At 44.0% G+C, this 20,523-nt stretch overlaps 1 protein-coding gene across 3 annotated transcripts in view; it reads right to left on the bottom strand.

Moving 5' to 3' along the window:
* The window catches only part of GALNT13 (polypeptide N-acetylgalactosaminyltransferase 13), a 1,001,053-nt gene that overhangs the window by 204,153 nt on the left and 776,377 nt on the right, over positions 1 to 20,523 (bottom strand). For all 3 annotated transcript variants that reach the window (XM_078681726.1, XM_078681725.1, XM_078681724.1), the window contains exon 10: positions 17,840 to 17,974. In XM_078681726.1, the coding sequence (XP_078537852.1) occupies positions 17,840 to 17,974 (135 nt within the window). The remainder of the gene's footprint in view (positions 1 to 17,839; positions 17,975 to 20,523) is intronic.

Here is a 20,523-nt window from a genome sequence, read left to right on the forward strand (position 1 = left end):
AGGGCCTAGAAATCCTTCTTCAAATCCTTCTTTCAAGATGGGAAATAAAAGATTTTGGAATTCTAAGGTAGGGTCCTTACCAATTTTGCGATAACAAGTGTGATCGTCTAATTGCCTCATAACTTCTGTAGTATAATCGTTGGTGTCCCAAATGACGATTGAGCCGCCTTAGTCAGCTTGTTTGATTGTTACTGTGTTGTCGTTTCTTAAAGTTGTTAAGGCCTTCGTTTCATCTTTGGAGATATTGAATTTGACTGACTTTTTTTGTTTCTCCATCTCCGAAATGGCAGAAAGGACTGTCCTTTCAAAAGTTACAATTTCCTTTGGTACTTTAATTCCTGGGGGGCAAAAGGTGGATTTTTTCCTCAGTCCTGTGACTTCAGATGGCATTGGGGTAGGATTTGCTGAGAAGAACATGGTGAGGCGCAATTTACGGCAAAATTCTATGAATTCAGTCTTCATTTTAACAAAGTCTGTTCTTTTAGATGGTACGAACGACAATCCTTTGGACAAGATACTTTCTTCAGCTGATGTTAGGGCTCTATTTGAAAGATTGAAAATTGGGGATACCGCTAGTTTTTGTAGAGTTGGCGGCGAGTGGTCATCTCCCATGGTTGATTGTATCTTTGTTTTCCTCTCGAGCTCGTTTGGCCTCTTCCTAAAAAAGAATTTGAAGATTTTCCCTGGGGCTGTTGTGTCTGATTCCATTTTCGGTTCCTATTCTGTCTACTGTTGTTAGTATCACTATCTTCCCCTGAGGATGAAGTATCCGAAAATGTAATAAACTTGTTGCGGGATCTTCCTCGATTGTCAGAGAGGTATCGCCTAGAGTCAGTTTTTGTATAAAAGTCCGGTTGGAGGAAAGGATACACGTTTTCAATAGAAAAGTTTTTTTTATCTTTCTCAAATTGATTTGATTTTTGTATAATAGAGAAGTCCTTGAATTCCTGGATTTCTTTTTCTACTTTTTCTAGTAGAGACTTTGCGTCCGTAATCGTTTGGTTGTTGCTTATTTCTTCCTCTAACTTAATAATTTCTTCCAGTTCGCTCTTGGAAATCCTGGCTGCAGTCTCAATTGTAAGGACCATAAGGTCCCTACTGCACTTAGTTTCAATGAAACTGAAGCCCTTCTTGAATAAGGGATCCTGAGTGAATATGACAGGAATATTTTTTATCTGGAGCCCTCCTGGGATGGTACCCTCTCGAAGGTGCTTTAGCAAGAAATGCCCGTGTAGGTCAGTTTTTATTTGTTTCTTTTTTAATCTCAAAAGTCTATCAGATTCGTTCTGTGAAGTTGCCGATGTGCTTAGGGAGAGTGAGGCAAATGTGGGTGGAGCGCTCAAAAGATTCTTGATATGGTCTTCGCTATAAGCAAAGGTGTCCTTCTCTGCCATATCGTGTATTTATCAAATGTAATGAACAAAAATAAAAATAATAAATAAAAAAGTACAACCGACAGACACAGACATATATCTGAGAATAAAGAATAGAAGGTGAACATAAACAGCTGAAACCGCCACCAATAGAAAGACAAGAGTTTGAATCCTCTTGAACCTACTTAAGTAGGGTTATCCAATACAAATACCTCGCGGGAATAACTCCCGCTATAACAATCCAAAACAACCGGGGTTGGCTCTAATCAGTAAGGCTGAGCCGTAATGACTAAACAACAAGGAGAGGTGCCAATACTGATCCTCTATTTATCTTCTCATTCTAACACCCAAAACAAAGAAATCTTATCGAAGATGGGGCAAACTATTCAATAGCTCTTTTTATTTTACATAATCATTTCCAAAGTGCATATAATTCAAATATCAACATATACTAATAAAGGACAGAACCTTTTAGTACAAAATGGAAAAATCGGACACGAAAAAAGAACAATAAAATCAATCAAGCATTCCAACGTCAATCATATCACAGTCATGCCTCAATCATTCATACATACATATCACAATACTTCGCCCAATTGGGTACACGTAAACAAGCGGGCTAAGTATTCGGTCTGCTACAAAAATGCAAAAATATTTACAGTGAATTGTAAAGTATACTTATTCTTTTTGATTTGAATCAAATAAATCATAACAATTAAGTAGACAATAAGTGGAAGTCAATAGAAAATTCAAAGCAGCTAGTGTGACAATTTGTTAACACTAGGGCAAAACCAGGACAAGCAGACGCTAAGCGTGAAAGGGCCTACGCGTTTCGAATCCTTAGGGGTTGGAGGGGATTCTCATCAGGGCCAGGTTGCTCTGGGAAAAAGAAAAAAGAGAAAAACTTTGTGTACATTTGTTTAAAAAAAGAATCTACAGAGCACTACAACACCCAGAGTAACCTCTGCTTACCACTATGAAGGATGTCCAGAGATCAAAGAGGGAGTGTCACCTGTGTTCACAACAGACAAAGAAAAATAGAAAAAAATGTGTGTGTAAGTTACAATTCTATTTAACATGCCAGTCCCGAAACCAAGACATATTTAAGGATTTACCTCGGGTGTCAATGACGGAGTGTCCAGGTGTGTGGCTTAAGGGCAAAAACGGATCTGGGCAGCCTGTAAAAAATGCATGCGATTTAGTGCCTGAAAGTTTCTATGAATAGCACTGTGAATTAGATGAAAGGGCGGTCTTCTTACCAAGCAGTTTTCATAGGTCGTGCTGGAAGGCAGAGATCTTTTTTAATCGCGAAGCGGTTTTTTATTGCCTCTCTGGAAAACAAGGGGGAGAAAGCGTGTAAAAGCGCTGCTTTCACGCAAATTGTTTTAATGTGATAACGGGATCTAAACGCGGCAGGGGCTCACCAGCTAGTAGAGTCCTAATCTTCATTGCTGAGTCCTCCCGGCATCCATAGTCGCGCTGATTCCTCGCGCATGCGTGGAATGTGTCGAGTAGGCTGGGGTTTCTCTGTTTAACAGAGATTCCCCAACGATCATTCCCATAGTGCTATGGATTACCTCGAGATTCTTGGTGGTCAGGTGCTAAAAATGGCCTCATTTTCATCTCCAAAAGACTACGATTTGGTTATCCATTGTTGTATTGGATGAGAGGAGCAGTGACAGTCGATCTGTCCCTGTTCCGCTTCTGGAGAAGGTCGCGTGAGTCGTGACCCGCACCCGCCTCTGTCGCTGGGTGCCTAGGAGCTGTGCGTCACAGGACAGCTGATGAGCGTTAATGAGCTGGCCCTCGCGCGCCACCCGACCCGCCTGAGAGATTCTGAGCGGACCTTGTCTAAAACACAGGATAAGGTGAAAAAATGTCCTCATCAAGTTGCAATGCAGTGCTGCAGCTGGACTCGGTTTGGGTCTGCGTGTCAATAACGCAGAAAGAGCGTGGACATATAAAAACAAGAGGAATGTTTCCACGCGTATCCTGTACAGACATCGGAAAATGCCCGCCTGTTAACATCACTTGTGTCCTTAAGTATCACCAAACTACTGTAAAAGTTTTAAAACAGGCAAGTGATAATCTTTAACGATCTTAATTATGCAAAGAGCATTTATGAGGTACAACAATTTGCATTTTTCGTAACCTTGACGTACAAAAAAAGCCTTTCACTAAGTTACGTTTTCCATATGTAGTTGAACTGCTGAACGACGTCACACCTTATAAGTAATATTTTGCAAACAATACATCGAGCTTTATTTTTCATTTCTCCATTAATTGGCGATCTATTTCTGCGCCTGCTTCTCTTTTAATGACCCAGATGCTTCTATTCAAAGGTAGCTTCTATAGCGAAGTAGTGATTTTCATTGCAGCAACAAAAGACGTTTGTTTAGGTAGAGGCCGTCTCATTTTACAGAACTAAGTACGAAGAATGGCAATCTCTCAGCATTTATCGCCATCTAACGTTTTTTCTTGTCATTTCACCTGTGCAGAAAAACAGATTACTAACAACGATGTTTTATAATTAGAAATGTGGATGTTTGTTTTAATTTGAAATGCGACCAAGTCTACCTTACCGAGTGCAAAATTTGCTGAGGCGACAGATACATTATCCCCTCATCTCCATCCTCGTTCCAGCCCTATCTTGTGAGGCGTTTCCGTCTCACAGATTAGGACTGGGCCAAAGAGGATTCCGAATGGGGTAATAGTTTAGCCCCCTTTTAAGACTGTGTTGGCTGTAATAAAATATTTTCAAAACCGGTATAAACGTTTTAATTTTTGCTTTGCTTTCCACCACCTGTCAAAAGACTGTGGGTCAGATGTTCTTGCGTCAGAAATACTGACGCATCTTTTGGCACAAAAGTGGCACATTGCTGAGTTGCTCATGAAAGTGGCGCAACTCCAGCCCTGCCCCACAACAGATAGATGATTCCCATACAAAAAGTAATGCGTCAATCCTTTAGCCTGGTCTGAGCAGGCGTAGGGATTTTGACGCAGTGAAAGTGAAGAGTGGCGCAGTGAAATGTTGTAAATTTCACTGTGTCAGTTCTACATGACTTTTTGTGTTTGAACGCCTAGCCTGCATACATTATACCTGGTGCAGGTATAATGTGACGCAGGGCTTTACAACGTGATGCATCTCCCTAGATGAGTCCCATTGTAAATTGGCCGCATTATTTGCACCACTGTTGCGTCCAAAAAAGTGACACAATGGCGTCTCAAGGAAGCGCAAGGGGCTTGTAAATCTACCCCTGTATTTTCAAACAACAATGTGGTTAAGAGTGTATGCCACAAATTACTTTTTGTTTAAAGAAATTGGGCTGCGATCATGGCTAGTAGCAATAGATAGCTTGAGGTACCATTGCGTCCCTCGTTCTTGTTTGCTTATCGTAAAGTGGCTCTTAAATTTCACCTCCCATTGCGACTCAATAAAACAGTGAAATTTTTTTCCTAACGACACACTGAAAGTGAACCGTCCATAGGATAAAGATACTGGAAAAAATACGACCCTTGTAAAGATAACCACAACTAACATGTGAATACAAGAGATTGTAAAATGTACCCAAGACTAAAAATATGATTTTAAAAGGTGGCTTTATGATCTCCCCCTTCCATCGCACAACCCACTTGGAAATATTTTGAACACTAAGTAGCAAACAAGAGAATATTTATTGCGATTTTACACTTGGGCAGCGGCGTCACTTGGGGGGTGCGGGGGGTGCGGACCGCACCGGGTGTCACCCCATCTGGGGTGACACCAATCTAGTAAGTTAGCTGCCTGCCTGGCTGGCCGCCACTACTGATTTGATTAGTCGCCGCATACCCAGCAGTTTGAGTCCCAGGGCCAGGGCCGTCAATCTAATTAGCACTGCCAATGATGACGGCCCTGGCCTGGGACAGCCCCCGCGCGCTGTGAGCAGTGCGCATCTGCTGCTGACGCGTCACGGCGGTCACGCGCCCACCAGAGGTCGGGGAGATTAGAGTGCATTCGTCCGTGGTGCGTCGTCGTGAGAGTAAAGAATTAATACCGACGACGACATCACCAGAGCAGAGACCACCATCATTCGGTCGTTCTTCTTACTTTTGATGATATCGTGTTTGGATTCCCGAGCGCCGTCGTTGTCTCTCCAGTCTCCCCTTCAAATTTGGGACGGTGAGAGAGAGAGAAATAATATTTATTTATTAGAATACTACGGTGTGGCTCCCCATCAAGAACTACGGTTATGGGTTTTCAAGCAAAAATTCAGGAGCTTCCTGCTCTGAAATGCTCGATTCCGCCTTCAGGATGCGGATTTTTTCAAACTATGGGCCAATTTGTACAATCATTTGTACATGTAAATTTGATTTATACACAACCTCAGTGTAATATTAAGCTGGATTAATGTGGTTTCCTAGGATAGTTTGGGAACACTTACAAACGTGAGTTTGTGGGAGGTCCCAAAGCCCTCCGACTCTGGAAAGGGTCAAAGATTCACTCTGTCCTGTCAATGTCTGATGTGTGTCCTTATTCAGGGCCGGAAAGAGGAAGGAATAGACCAGACGTCGTGTGTTTGCATGTGAAGGCGGTTTCTCCATCGGTGTGCAGATTTTCCAAGTCGAGAAAAATAACCAAATATACTGTGCCATTGCAAAAAATCACTGCCAGATTTCAAAACGCGTATCTATACACCTTACTTTCAGAATAGGGGTTTGTATTCGTAAAAAAACAAAAGCTGTTTAGAAATCGTCCATAAAGCTATTTGCACATGTAAGCTGGTCCGACCTCTGCAAATACATCCGAGAATATGGCCCGATGTTTTCGCTTTGTAGTTTACCGAGGTCTGAGAGCCCTAATGCTTCTAGTGCACATTGAGCACTATACCATACTGCATGAACCTACTAAATTAAAAATGTGGCACACAAATGAACTGATTATGATTCAGTTAGCACATGTTTTTTTTACTGGCACAAACGAACGAAAACACGGCCCTCTTCGGGCGGGTGCACCACCAGGCTAAAGCTTTCTTCCTTCCTTATTTTGGCAGTCACGATAGGCCTGGGCCCGGCCCCCCCACCACACCTCATGTCATCATGTGCCCCCTGATAAGTGCGACTTGTGAACGCTGATTATTTGAAAACACGGTGTAGACAGTCACAAAACAAACTCTCATCACCACCTAGTAATCAGGGCAGGGCTCTGAAAGAGATTATCCTTTTAAATCAACACCCTCGATGTGGACATGAAATTTTAGACCGCCAAGATGCAGCCAGGCTGGCATTTGGAAGAACTAACAAAAGAAGGACGTTCTTAGCATTCAGCTAGGCCTTCTGTGCTGTGCAATTCCTCCCAACAATTGCAGCCATGGCGAGACTGTTGTTCTAAAGGAAAAGGGTGCAACTCATGTATAGGAAGTGTTTTCCTGCTGTACTGTACCCTGCCAGCCGGTCAGAGGGAGCCTGTTCTTACCAAACACCATGAGCGGGGCCTGCCGCCTGCATGCTAATTCCAAAGGTCTCCCCAGTCCCCACCCTTTCTTAAGTCGTTATAGGGGTGGGGGGTTCAGACAGTTAGTATCACAGGCACCACCCTATGACACGCTAGAGTGGGGTACCTTACCATCCCAGCCCCCACAAGGTCTCAAGTTGGGCCACTCGAAAAGCAGTAACCATTGAAGCCCACCTTTCAGCCACCTTCAAGCGCCACTGCCCACTGCCGGACACCTGTCTGCTTCACACTGCCCTGTAGGGCGGCCGACCCTGAAGCTGGAGAGCCGGGTTGCTGTCTCTGCAGGGAGGCCCAACACACAGAGCTTCATTCTGGCCAAATCGCACATCTCCCTCCCTGTGCCTAAACATGAAGGAGCCCCCCTGTAATATCTAGGTGAAGAAACAACTCTCTCCCCCCATCTGTACTTGATCGATCCCTTCAATCGTTGTGAACACAATGTTGTGCAGATTCAATACAACCGGTATTCGCACAATCTATGGGTTTATAATGCTAAACGGAGGGTGTTGTTTCCGCAGTGTTCATCGTGTCTCTTTTGTAAAGCAGTACGAATGTCTAAGGTGGTTATTTAGACAGACCGTGTTCTGTCTGGATGTACAGTGGGCGTTTTGTTTCACAAAAGGTGTAACCCATGCTCCTTCTAGCACAATAGGAATGCAGGCAGGCACATCTCATGGTGTGCCCAATGGGGGTGATGCTCTACAGAAAGACTATCAGATTTTGTGCACTTGATCCTCTTCAGATTAACACAGTGGGTGTGTGGACAAATCTACCTGGGTGGGAATATAACGATGCTCTCCAGTTGACAAAAAGGGCACCTTGGCAGATCTTTTGAGTGAGTGTTGCCGGGGACTGCGCGGTAATGGCATTTCGTTTGCTTTGATACTTGCAGAAGTGCCACCATTGCCTACGAACGTAACGTTTGTTATTGTGCTTGAGTGCCTACCATATATTGCAGTATTATACCTCTTCTAATTGTATTTCTTTTTCTCTCGAGCATACTTCACTTTAAAATAGTTTATTGGGATTAGACTGTAGACACCTAGTGCAGAGATCTTTGTTTACCCAACAAATTCCAAAGCATTGTAGCTGTAAGATAACTCTTTGGTGGTGAATACACTTGCTGGCGAGATCTGTGTGCAGTCTAGTTACAGGCCGGCCTGACTCATACAAAGTATAAAGAGACAGAGTTAATGTGATGTCATGATGTCCCAGCTGCAAAGTGAAGCATACACCATGCAGGTCACAGATTTGTATTTTACGTAGGAAGCTCAGCAAGTTACTGCTTTCATTGCAGGCATTCTTGAGTGAGATAGGTCTCAGGTTACCATCCTTGTAATATACCTGCTTAATGAATTATGAACCATCTTTAAGGAATTGCATGCTAACTGCAAGGTATAACTTTAGAAACAGTGCTTTTTGCTCAGTATTCAAATTTTTCACAATAGTGTTCCTTTAGTAATAACGACGCATTAGTAATTGCTTTTATACACTGTTATTAGTTTAATTACTCGTGTAGATAATGCATCTGGCATTCAGACAGTGGATGTGAAGCTCTTACATTCAGGGATTGGAAAATTCAAAACCTGCCTTCAGTCATAGTTTGTCTTTTAAGCACTTGTAAACTGCACACATGTCACTTTTTCCTCCTGCAATGCACCGTTTGCAACCTCATGTATTTTGTTTGCTCACAATTGTCACTTTTACCTCTTGTAACTTAACGTTTACTTTTGTAATTTGTTCACTTGTAATTTTCTCCTCATGTTTCATTACTGTTCCTATTGTAAAGCGCTCTGACACCTTTGGGTAAAGTCCGCGCTATATAAAAACGCATAAATAAATAGAAGACCCTGTCCGGTCCCGCCCTTCCAGCCTCCTAAGCTAGTCCTGACCCGGGCGGTGCACTATGGCCTTTGTAAATATAGGAACTAAATTTACAAACTTTACTAAGGATTCTGTCCGGTCCAGTTATTTGCCATCTGTGTCCACTGGCGCTCGGAGCGGAGGAGGTCCATGCGGTAAGTCGTGAGGGGGTGACACCATGAGCTACCCGCACCGGGTGACACCAACCCTAGTGACGCCACTGCACTTGGGGCTTGACTTCCTTTGCTTCTCTTCCAGTTGAGGCATGATCACAGACAGCTTTATCTGTCTGCCCGAGAGCACGTCATTAATAAACAAAAAATATATAGGCTAGGCTTTGGGTCAAACTCCTTCAATCATTGCTTCTAAAAAGTTTAATTCACATTGTGGGTCAGTGCACGAGTATTCCTTTTTCATAACTGTATTGCTTGTTCACTGGCTGTGGGAAATCGGCCTTTTCTGTGTGGTCATCCCTGATTTTTCCCCTTTTGTTCAAACCTATTTTTGCTGGTTTTAGAACGTTGTGCACTTTACCCCTGCTAACCAGGAGTAATGTGACTGAGCTCCCCGGAACAAGCTTCAATTGGCTTTTCCTAATTGCCACATTTAACTTTCGAAAAAACCCTATTATACAGTTTAAAAAGTGCACCCCTGAAGTTAAAAATATTTCTGATTAATGGCTATGAGACATTGGCATAGGGAGAATCAATGAAACAGACAGAAATCTGCAAAGAATATGTGGAACTAATAGAGGAAACAATAATGCCAATTACTGTGCATGATATGCGTTCGACTACTCCATTCCAGAGGAAGTGGCAGCTATACTTTTAAATTTTGAAATTGAATCACAGGGATGGTGGTCTGCTGGAAGCCAGTTGTACTGTGTCGAAATTGTTGTCCTGTCTAATTACCATTCATTAGGCTGATCAATTGTGACCCACTACGGTTCATTATTTTGCAAAGTGACCTCTTACTACATAGGTTGTATCATAAAATTAGAAACTGGGGCAAAAAGTAGACTGGCGATTTGCAACAACATTTTGTGACTAGTATCTTAGTACACTTGGCCTAAGTCGCTAATTGTGAGTAGGTTAGAAAAGGGTGCAGCAAATATCTCCTATTCCAAGTGTTTCCCTTTGGAATCTAGATAAACGTGGAATCACAATTCTATCCCCAGCTTCTAATCATCTCAAATTCAGGGCCTTACCTTTCAGTGTGAACCATAGCACAATGAGCTTTCCAACCATAACACTATTGTGAAGATAGAATCCAGCAGTATTATTTTAGATTATATAATACTAAAGTTGCCTGCCTTTCAGAAGGAGGGTAGCGCAAATGGCATGAGAGATTGCTACCTCTTCTCTTTGTACTTGGTGGCAAGTGTATTACCGCTTTTAGCAGGACAACATTACTGGAGAGGGAGAGGCCACTTCCAGTAAATATTCACTAAGAGGTGTGACTGCGATTACACAGAATCTCATATCCCCTTTAATTTCAATCCTCACTTATCACATTTAGGAAACACATAAGCAAATATAATGACAAACATTTGCCGTCATTCCTCCAAGGGTTCCTATTTCCATTCACTCACAGTTACACATTTACGTGTTCTCTGCACTACTTAATGAAAGATAATTTCCTCCAGAGTCTAAACATCTTAAGCTCACATGCTGATTAAATCTGCCACTGTTGTTGGAGGGATCATTTATGAATTGTATTTATTGTATGTGGAAATAATATTTTATAATTGTCAAACCATTTGTGAGCTTGCCCTTTTGGAATCTCACATTTTGACTCTTAATTATTTATATCTTCAGAGAGCACTGCAGGATAGACTAATCATGTTTTATAGGCACTTAGGAAGAGTTATATTATTGGCTGTCAGATATGCATTCAATGTAGCAAATGCCATGCAGATATTGTAGGAAAGTGCCTCATTTGGCATGGTTAGCCCCCACTTTATGCCTGATGCAAGCTGTAAGTGAATAAAGTCCCTGCTAGCCAGGCTTCAAGTGCCATGTCTCTTTCCTAAAACTGTACCACAATTGGCACAACTTCAGCAACCCCGTAGGTCTCTAGTAAATGGTACCCCTGATACCTAGGGCATTGGAGCTGAAGAGGGTCCACTAAGGTTGCAGCACAAACTGTGCTAACGTAGGGCCCCCACCAAGGTCAGGCAGATTGCCATTGCAGGCTGTGTCTTGTTGCAGAGAAAACTGAAGAGGTGATGGCACATATCCCTGTGTGCCTTGCCCACATACACTGCTTGAGATATAGGTAAGTCACCCCTACTGCAGACCTTGCAGCCCTAAGGCAGGCTGCACTATATCTCATGTGTGGACATATCTGCATGAACAGATATCATGTTACAATATCTAAGTCCATCCTTGTATATTGTAAGTTTGAGAAGTTGGACTGATATATAATGTTCACTATTCTAGTGAGCACCTTGCACCAGTCCAAACAACCCTTATGGTGATGGTTGTAAGTCAACCTTAAAGACCAGCTATCCTAGTGGTAGCGTGGACAGAACAGTCTTAGGCTAAAAGACTCTTGAGGGTGTGTAAAGCCAGCTGTTTTACCATATGTAAACCCTTGAATATCAAATGAAAGGACACCACACAGGATATATATAAATATATATATGTATTTATTTACTAACACACTCCTCTGAACTCTTTATGAGGTCAGAGGCAAAAGCACATAACAAGTTACTCTTAGAAATACTTTAAAGAGCACCATTTACAGTTAAGCCCTTGGGGAGCGTAAAACCATATACTAAGTAAGCGGTATAATAACCACGACTTGTGAAAGGAGAAGGCCTAGGGCCTAGGGAATTGCTGGGGCTATACTATCTGACCCTTAGTTTAGGAGTAGGTGGCCCACAGGCGGCGTGTGCAGTGTCAGTACACTCGCGCGAGAGTCAATAGAAAGTCAATAGGAACTTAAAAGGTAAGTAATTGAAGATTTAGGACACTTCCGGTCTAACTAGGATTACACAACTAATAAAACTAAACACTAGGATAGTCAATCCCTACAGGAGCACCGAAGTACTCGCGTTACCTCACCCACGGGCTGCGGGTGCATAGGTGTCAAAGTGTGTCGGGTTTTCTCGTTGTTTCCTATGGAGCCCTGGAAGAAGATGCTGCAGGCGACCAGGAGGTAGATGTCCAGGTGGATCCAAGGATGGATCGAAGTTGAAGAAGACCTGAAAGCAGAGGGGACAGAGTCTAGGTCACTAGCCAGTGACCGGGTGGAACCAGGAAGGAACCAGACGTCGTCGAGGAGCAATCAGGTGCTGTCCTGAATCTTGTCTTTGCAGCCACGCAGACCAGGAGGCGTCGAGGACGACAAGGTGCTGGAGAGGAGCTGTCCCATGAAGGTTCTCGCAGATGGAGGGGTCGACTTCAAGATTGGAGCCAACAAGCCTAAGCAAAGGCAACCCACGCAGGATACACAAAAAGCTTCTGGTGCAGACCAGGAGGGTCTGAGGTACTTCACCTTTTCAGGGAAGAAAAGGGCCAGTCTGGAGCAACCAGACCAGCGATGGATTTTGAAAAGGATCGTCGTCACAGGGCTACTAGCCAACGGGCCAGCAACCGGACAACGCGTCGAGCAGGAACACAAGCAGAAGGGCCCCACGCAGAACTCGTGGAGTGTGGAGGGCTGGACTTCAGTGCAGGTGGAGCTCGGTATCGGGGTGTCTCAGTCCCCAGTGCACAGCTTCGAGGATGCCTCAGGAGCTGCACTGGTAGCAAGTTGCAGGCTTTCCAAGATGTCCGGTCCCACGTGTCTCAATGCCTTCCACGGTGCCCAGCTGTGCTGGAGTCGTGCAGTGGGGTCAGAGAAGTCTGGGAGTATGGATCTTGTCGGGCTCTGTGCTCGAATTCCGGCGGGAACAGGGACAAAGCAAGCCGTCTAGTTGCTGGATGGTGCCTGGTTGCCCAAGGTGGTCACTCCTTGGCCACAAGGGAGATTCTTCAGTCTTCAGCTCAGGTGAATGTCGAAGAGTCCAGAGTTTCGTTTCAAGTCGATTCCAGGATTAATCTAAAGTCCTGGGGTTCAGCTCCTACCTTTACACAACTAAAAGGGGCTGGATTACTGTCTAGGTCCCTCCAATGGGTGGGACCAGGAAGGGGGGTGGTTACACCCCCTTTCCTTTGTCCAGTTTTGCGCCAGAGCTGGGGCTGGAGTGCCCCAGCACCGGTTTGAAGTGGACTATGCATGGGCACCTAGTGTGCCCCAGGCAGTGTCTCAATCTATTTAGCCCACCCTGTCCCAATACACAAAGTCCTGTCTGGGGTGGTGCTCGCACCTCTTCAGGCAGGAAACCTATTGTCCAAACCTCCGTGACTGGAAGGACTCCCAGCAGCAGGAGGTCTGACTTGTGTCTGTGGCAGCAGCATCCATTTTGTGATGCTGGGGCTCTGGTTAACTTTAACCGGGTACAGTAGTTTTAACATGTCTTCTCCCTCTAGAAGGGTGGAATGCTACCCCCGTCGCCAGAATTGGCGAGGGGGTAGTATTCCAAAGCGTATGACACCTTACACGACATGTTTAGATAAAGCCAAACCAAAGTTAGCATTCAACCGCGAGGATTATAATGCACTTAAGAGTATAAGGTATGGCAATATCATAAAACAGTTATAAGGACATGGTTCCGAAAGCTGCAGACAGGCTCAGCTCATGCTGGAGCACCATCTCACACATAACCAAGCACTCTGCATCCAGGATTGTTAAGGCCTGCCATAGGAGTGACTTATAGGTTACTATGTGTCTATATATAAGGTAGGGATAGGGATACTATTCCTAAGCAAGGGGTGATTACACAACCTTGCCCCAGCTGAGTGATCAGCCAGTTGTGTCAATTTAGATGGCCAACCAGAGGTGGCATAATATATGCTGCAGCCCCCAGTAGGCCTGGGGTGCACCTATGCCCTGGGTACCTATGGTACACTATACAGGGACTCACAAAGGTGACCCACTATCCAATTTGGTATGTACCTACAGTACATGGAGTCCCTTTTACAGAGAGAGCAGACACCCTGGGGCCCTGATTAGCAGGATCCCAGGCCAACTAAGTTGAAAACCAGCTAAACGCAAGGCAAAAAAATCTGGGGTAACCATAGTCAGGTGTCCACCTTCCTACAGTAAGTGCACAGGGAAGCTACAGAGAGTACATGGGATGGATACTTGTCATTATGAGTTTCCTAGCTCGATGATAGCATCACTGTACCCCTGTACTCGTCCTAATAAATCCTCATTGATGCCAGTGATGGATTTATTCATAAATGCACACAGGAGACCCTTTTAGAGGGACCCCTGAGAACCTACCAAGCACTGGTGTGTTCTCTGACTAGTCTTAGCTAGCCTGCCACCACCAGACATGTTTCTTACCTCATGGGGCGAGCACCACCCGTCTCAGAGGCCAGGAACAAAGCCTGCTCTGGGCAGCAGGGCTTTACACCTCCTCCGGGCCGGGAGGGCCTGCAAAGGCGGGAAGCTTCAAAAGTGATACTGCCTTGCAAATGCAATCCAGGCAACTCCATATAGTGGAGGATGCCAACCCCCCTTTCCTGCTCCCTCTTTGGCAATAGGACTGGTGGGAAAATTAGTTAGATTCAGAGGTGTGCCCACATTCAGCCAGCACCATCCCTAAGGTGGGGCAGGTGATGAGGACACTACTTTTCCAATTCCTCCATCTTGTAATGATAGGAAATCAACCTATCAGGGCTTGGGTAGTGTCCCTTCCCACAGGCAGTGGTTATTTAGAGGGTGTAGACAGCCTAAAGGTAAGTAGCCCATTGGCTACTACCCATCACCCACTTCAGTGACCCTAAATTTAGTAATTAGGTGGCATCCCCGGACCCTGAACTTAGACTCGACGGACCTAAGAAGAGCAATGGACAAAGAAGAGCTGCTGGCTCAAGAACCGAACCCCTGCTGCTTCCAGGACTCAATAATTGTTGAGCACATCCAGCATTCGACCAATTGCTGAGAACATACATTGTAGTAGAGAAGCTACTACCCTGTAGTGTGCAGGCACCAAACCACGAAGTCCAGTTTTCCGAACTGCAGCTCCCCGGTGACTCTGATGCAGCACCCAAGCCAAACAAGGTACACGAGCTCCAGAGTTCAAATCTGTCCTGCCATCAAGTGAGAGAACACCAGTACTTACCAGAGCCGTTCGGTGCCAAATCCCAGGGTACCGGACCCCATACACTGAAGACAGAGAAGAAAGAGTCCTATACGGACTCCACCTACCCAGAACACAGACACCCATTGAGTAACTTTGAGACCCTTGAGACCCACTCTATGAGAGGCCCAGCTGTCCCTGAATTGTCCCTGCAACCTGCCTACCCTGACTCCGAGGACCATCTCGGCACACAATGCTTGGCTGCCCTATCTGCTCTGCACCCAGCCCGTACGACCTGGCTACTGACAAACCAGATGTGTTCTCATGGTCCTGAATCAATTGAGACCTTTTCCCTTGAGTAGGATGTCCCGGACGTACCTGTAAGTCCCTCTGTACAGCGTGTTTTCAAGGTGGCCCCCTTCTTCATAGAGTGCTGACTACCAACCAACAACCTCAGCACCCGGCTCCCGGTCAAATCCGGGATGCTCCTGATCTACTGCTGCTGGAACATTGGATCTGGCCCTGCTACCTACCTAAATCCACAAGATAAACCCCTAGAACCCACTGTATGATTTTATATGCTTTGTCCTATTTTCTCCTATTGACTTCTATTGTGCATAATTGCGCACAATAGTGATTTATTTCATGAACTTTGAAAATTCATAACTTAAAAAGTACATACCTTAGAACGATTTTCTTGGTCTGAAAAATTATATAAAAAGCATTGTCATTTTTACAAATTGGTCTCGTATTTATTCTTGAGTGTGTGGTCATTATCTTTGTGAGCACAATAAATGCTTAGCACTACCCTCTGAGAAGCCTAATTACTTGCCCACACTACCACAAAAAGAGCATTGGTATTATTCACTTTTGCCTCTGTATACCAGTAAGGGATCCGGTGGACTCTCTGCACAGTGTAGTTTGTTTTAGTACACTATATAGAGAGCCAGCCTCCTACATATATTCTTTGGAATAATTTGAGTCACACTATAAATTGAATAAGCAGAGTCAGCCAGAGATGATTTCATTTAAATAACGAAAAATGATATATTTAGAAGACAATATTTATTAACTCAGTTCTGTAAATGTGATTGAAATAATATTGTACCACTGATATCATAGTTTAATACAGTGCCGGAATCATTTTCAAAGCTTTACGGTTTAGTAGTCAGGTATGCACTTGGAACAAGAAGTAGGCAAAGGAGCCATATTTCTAGTGAGAATTATTGATTTTATGCTTATTACATGCAGGTGTCTGTCGTCAAGTATATAAGGAATTTTCCAATGCTTTTTGTTACGAGATCCCTGCTTTCATCATCTGTTAGTTAGTATAAATTTGCGGTGGGCGTAACTGGGGTAATTCCCTCTAGCCTAATGACTCCTAATTATCACAAAAGTGCTTGTAAATATGTGCAATTGTGTGAGAAGCATAATCCAGCTTGTAGATCTATTTTCTTAGTGCATAATGCAACTTCGCATCCAAAGTCGACCCCTCTTAGCGATAAAAAAATATTGCACTAAATGCCACGGGACACTATCAGCAGTTGCCAGCAGCGGCTCATTCTCTCTTAGCTTGTTGTTCTTGTAATACTGCCTTGGGACTTTTAGTCCAAATGACCCTCAATTATTCAAAATGCCGTAGTCACGTAATTTTGCATTACAAGCGTAATGCGTAATTATTAAAATGACTCCAGTGCAATTAAAATATATCTCGGTTCTAGCATAAATTATTTTACATACTCTTTTACCACAACTACCCATAGGTCTAGTTCTTTGCTGCATGATAAAGGTTGCAAGCACACTGCACACATCTGTTTTCACATTTCTCGCAAACCATTTATACTCGAACCTACTCACCCATGAGAGAGCGCTATACTGCGGGCATAATCGTAAGGAAAAAGAAAATGACACGCAGTAAAATAGTCTAATAATCACGATCTACAAGATAGCTACCGCATAATAAAAAAGTCTCATGCAATTTTATAGAATTCGATCTTATATTTGTGGGTAATTGATTGCAAAATCCAACCAGGATGTGCTCAAATTCCTTTTTATATTGATTGTCAGTGAAGAGTAAAGACACAATCAGAGAAAGTGCTTGAGGAATGAGGCAGTGACAGATGGGTTGCACGAAAGGATAAATAACTTGGGAGGGAACAGAAGCCTGGACTTCATCTGATTATCGAAGGATGCGTATACACAGAGTCCGAATAATAGCAGTACTGAAGACGTGAAGCTTAAATGATATAGATCGAGTGAGGCGCTTGCATAGGAAAAAGAATCAGAGCGCTGTTATTGCTGGGTAGGAGCTGTGGAGTGAAGGGAAAATGAATGTGTCACCGAATAAAAGCAGCCACTTTAAATGTAGATAGCTCAATTTACTCGTGCTTGCGTAGTAATGTGATTTTGTTGTGACAGAACTTCAATAGCTCGTCAATGAAGCTTTGAAATACTGCATTGATGTAGGAAGAGCTCATATTATGAAGCCAGCATTGACCAATGCAAGCTGCCCTCTTGTTTATGATGCATTGGAAGTTATGGAACAGTGGGAAAGACATGCGGATTTTAGTGCAGTAACGAACCATCTCAAAAATGTGTAATTCTAGACACAAATCCTTAATTTGATCTGTTGGTTGTTGGTGTTGGGTACCTGCACTCATCTTTGGTACCCGGGACAACATTTTTTCCTTCCGGGTTTGCCCTTGATTAAGAGACAAAAAAGAGACAACAGAGGAAAAAGAAACAAAAGAAGAAAGGAGAAAATAACTTTCAAAAGAAGATACGGATACAGGAAGTCTAAGGGTGGCAGAAGAAAGAGGTGTGAAGAAGAATCAAAGACTAGAAATCTGGTGTCGGGCTCTAATGGAAAACTGTGGGACGTTATCCTCATTTTGTTTATATACGTATGACGTACGGCTTAAATTACTTCTGTTCAGTACATTTTAAGATCAGTAAAAGTGAAAATATTTATGTTACCTCAGAATCGTAGTCCCACAGTTGATTGCCTCTCATATGGTGGCACTTCAGCATGATCACAGGCCCATTGAGCCTGGAAACATCCAAGCATAAATCATCAGTGCGAATTTCCTTGTCAGCAGTATAGGAAAATACCTGCAAAAAGAAATTGTGATAGAGGTAGAAATTTAACAAAAGCACAATAAACTAATTTCCGCAAAAGTTCTCAAAATTCCTTTCAATGCGCTGCTCATTAATGTGCGAGTTGCGAATCATGCATGTGAATGTTTCGAAGACAAATTGTTAATGGAAGCATTTTATTCCTTAGGAGGTAAAGTAATATTTTCTTTATGTGTCTTAAAACAGGACACATGATTGAGGCTGAACTTCATCAGTTTAGGTGTCATATACACAATTGGGGTAAATATCTGGGACTTTGATTTTAACCCCTTTGCTGCTATGCCTTCCCCCACAACGCCCCACCCCCTTCCCCACCCCCCTCCTAATGCCCAGCTAAGCATTTTTGGGGCAATTTGGGATAGTTCGCACTTAGGCCCCTGTAACTTTTTGACCACATAAGGTATCCATGCCAAATGTGCGTCCTTTTTTTCCAACATCATGGGGATTCTAAAGGTACCCAGGGTGTGTGGATTCCTGGAGGGGACCCAGAAATCACTCAAAATACAGCTACATTTTTTTGGGGGGGGGATGAGAAAAAAGTGCTGCAAATGAAAGCATCTGTTTTTGAAAATTAAATCAACAAAGGATTTGTGGGGCTGAAGTCACCATTTTCCCAGTTTTCAGGGACTGTCAGACTTTTGTCAGATAACCAACATTTTTATTTTTTACACAGTTTTGGCATTTTAATGGGACATAGCCTATTTTTGATATTTTTTGTGCTTTCAACCTTCTTCCAGCTAATGGTAGAAATGGGTGTGAAAGCAATAATGGATCTTGGAAAGCTATACATTTCAGAAAGATAGACAAAATTCTGAATTCAGCAAGGGGTCATTTGTGTAGATCCTTCAAGGTTTCTTTATAGAAACTAACTGTTGATATTAGGAAAATTTCCTAGTTAACGGTAACCTGTCTGCTTCCTCTCCAGTCATGGTCGGAGTCCCTCAAGGATCAACCCTGTCCCCCACCCTCTTTGACCTTTATCTAGAACCGCTTACTGATGTTCTACGCACTGCGAATATCTCCAACCGTATGTATGCTGACGATACCCAGATCTACATCAAAGTCTCTTCTCTTGAGGAGATCCTCTCCCTGAATGAGGCCCTGAAACTGACTGTCCAATGGCTTGCCTCCAATCATCTTAAACAGTACGCAAAGAAAACAAAATTTCTCTTAATCTCCCCTACAAAAATCATTTCTGCGCTTCAGCTATGGATAAAGTCCATCACAGCCTTACACTGCCCACCGACCATCGTAGAATCAGCCAAATCTCTGGGAGTAACCCTGGACTGCAATCTAAACATGCAAGATCACATCAACTCGATGGCCAAATCAGCCAGGTTCCACCTGAGCCACCTAAGGAAACTGAAACCCTTCCTCAATGCTCCTGACCTAAAAATGGCAATCCAAGCACTTGTCATCTCTAGACTGGAATATGGCTGTTCCACTCTCTCTGGGTTACCCTTGACCTCCCTGGCACCTTTGAAAGCCTGCCTCAACCCGGCCGCCAGATTATTTACCGGCACAAGGAAGTTCGACCACATTACTCCACACCTGAAAGCTCTGAACTGGCTTCCTCTCGAGGCCAGGATACAGCTGAAACTGGTATTAGTTTCCATCTTTAAATGGCTGGCCGATGCACAACTTAAGTGCAATGAACAAAAATCCGAGATTCTACTCTATGGCAAGTTTCCCGCTGACTTTCGTGAGCAGCTGTGGCCTCCTGACTCTCATCTACCCCTCTCTTTGGGACAGCCCGCTAAAAACCTGGGAGTGTGGTTCGATGAGAGTCTCTCTTTTACAACACATGTTAAGAAACTGGCCGGATGCTGCTTCGGCCTCCTCAAGACTTTGAGGAATTTCTTTCCTCTCCTCCCGCCAGCAGCAAGAGAAACTGTCACATGTGCTCTGATTTTATCACGCTTGGATTACGCCAATGCCTTCTATGCTGGCGCCCCTGGCTACCTGCTTAAAAAACTTCAGGTGGTCCAAAATGCGGCGGCCAGATTATTATTGGGCATTACGACAAGGAACAGTGTGGTTCTCCAGCTGCACTCTCTTCACTGGCTGCCTGTCGCTGACAGGGTCAAGTTCAAATCCCTGGTTTTGGCCCATCGCACTCTCCATGGTTATGGCCCCCTTTATCTTCAGAGGCGCTTCTCCTTTTACTTGCCTTCGCGTGTGCTCCAATCTTTGTCCTTGCGCTTGGCTCGGGTCCCGCGCTTTAAGCTCCAGAGGGTGGGGGGTAGCTCTTTTGTGGTGAAGGCAAGTGCAGCCTGGAATGCCTCCCGCTAGCTTTGCGGTCCATTCAGGACCCATATGTGTTTAAACGGAAACTTAAGACTCACTTCTTTGCTTGATAGCTCCTCCTTGTATCCCTCTGGCACCGCGCCGGGACACTCACGAGTATCCGAGCGCGCTACAAATGGATATAACATAACATAACTTAACATAAAATGCATCACACACAAGGCGCTATACGCAAACTCCCCGGCATATCTTGCACAGAAACTTGTGATATCTGGAGG

This window comes from Lissotriton helveticus, chromosome 3_1, assembly GCF_964261635.1.
Source record: "Lissotriton helveticus chromosome 3_1, aLisHel1.1, whole genome shotgun sequence".
NCBI lineage: Eukaryota > Metazoa > Chordata > Amphibia > Caudata > Salamandridae > Lissotriton > Lissotriton helveticus.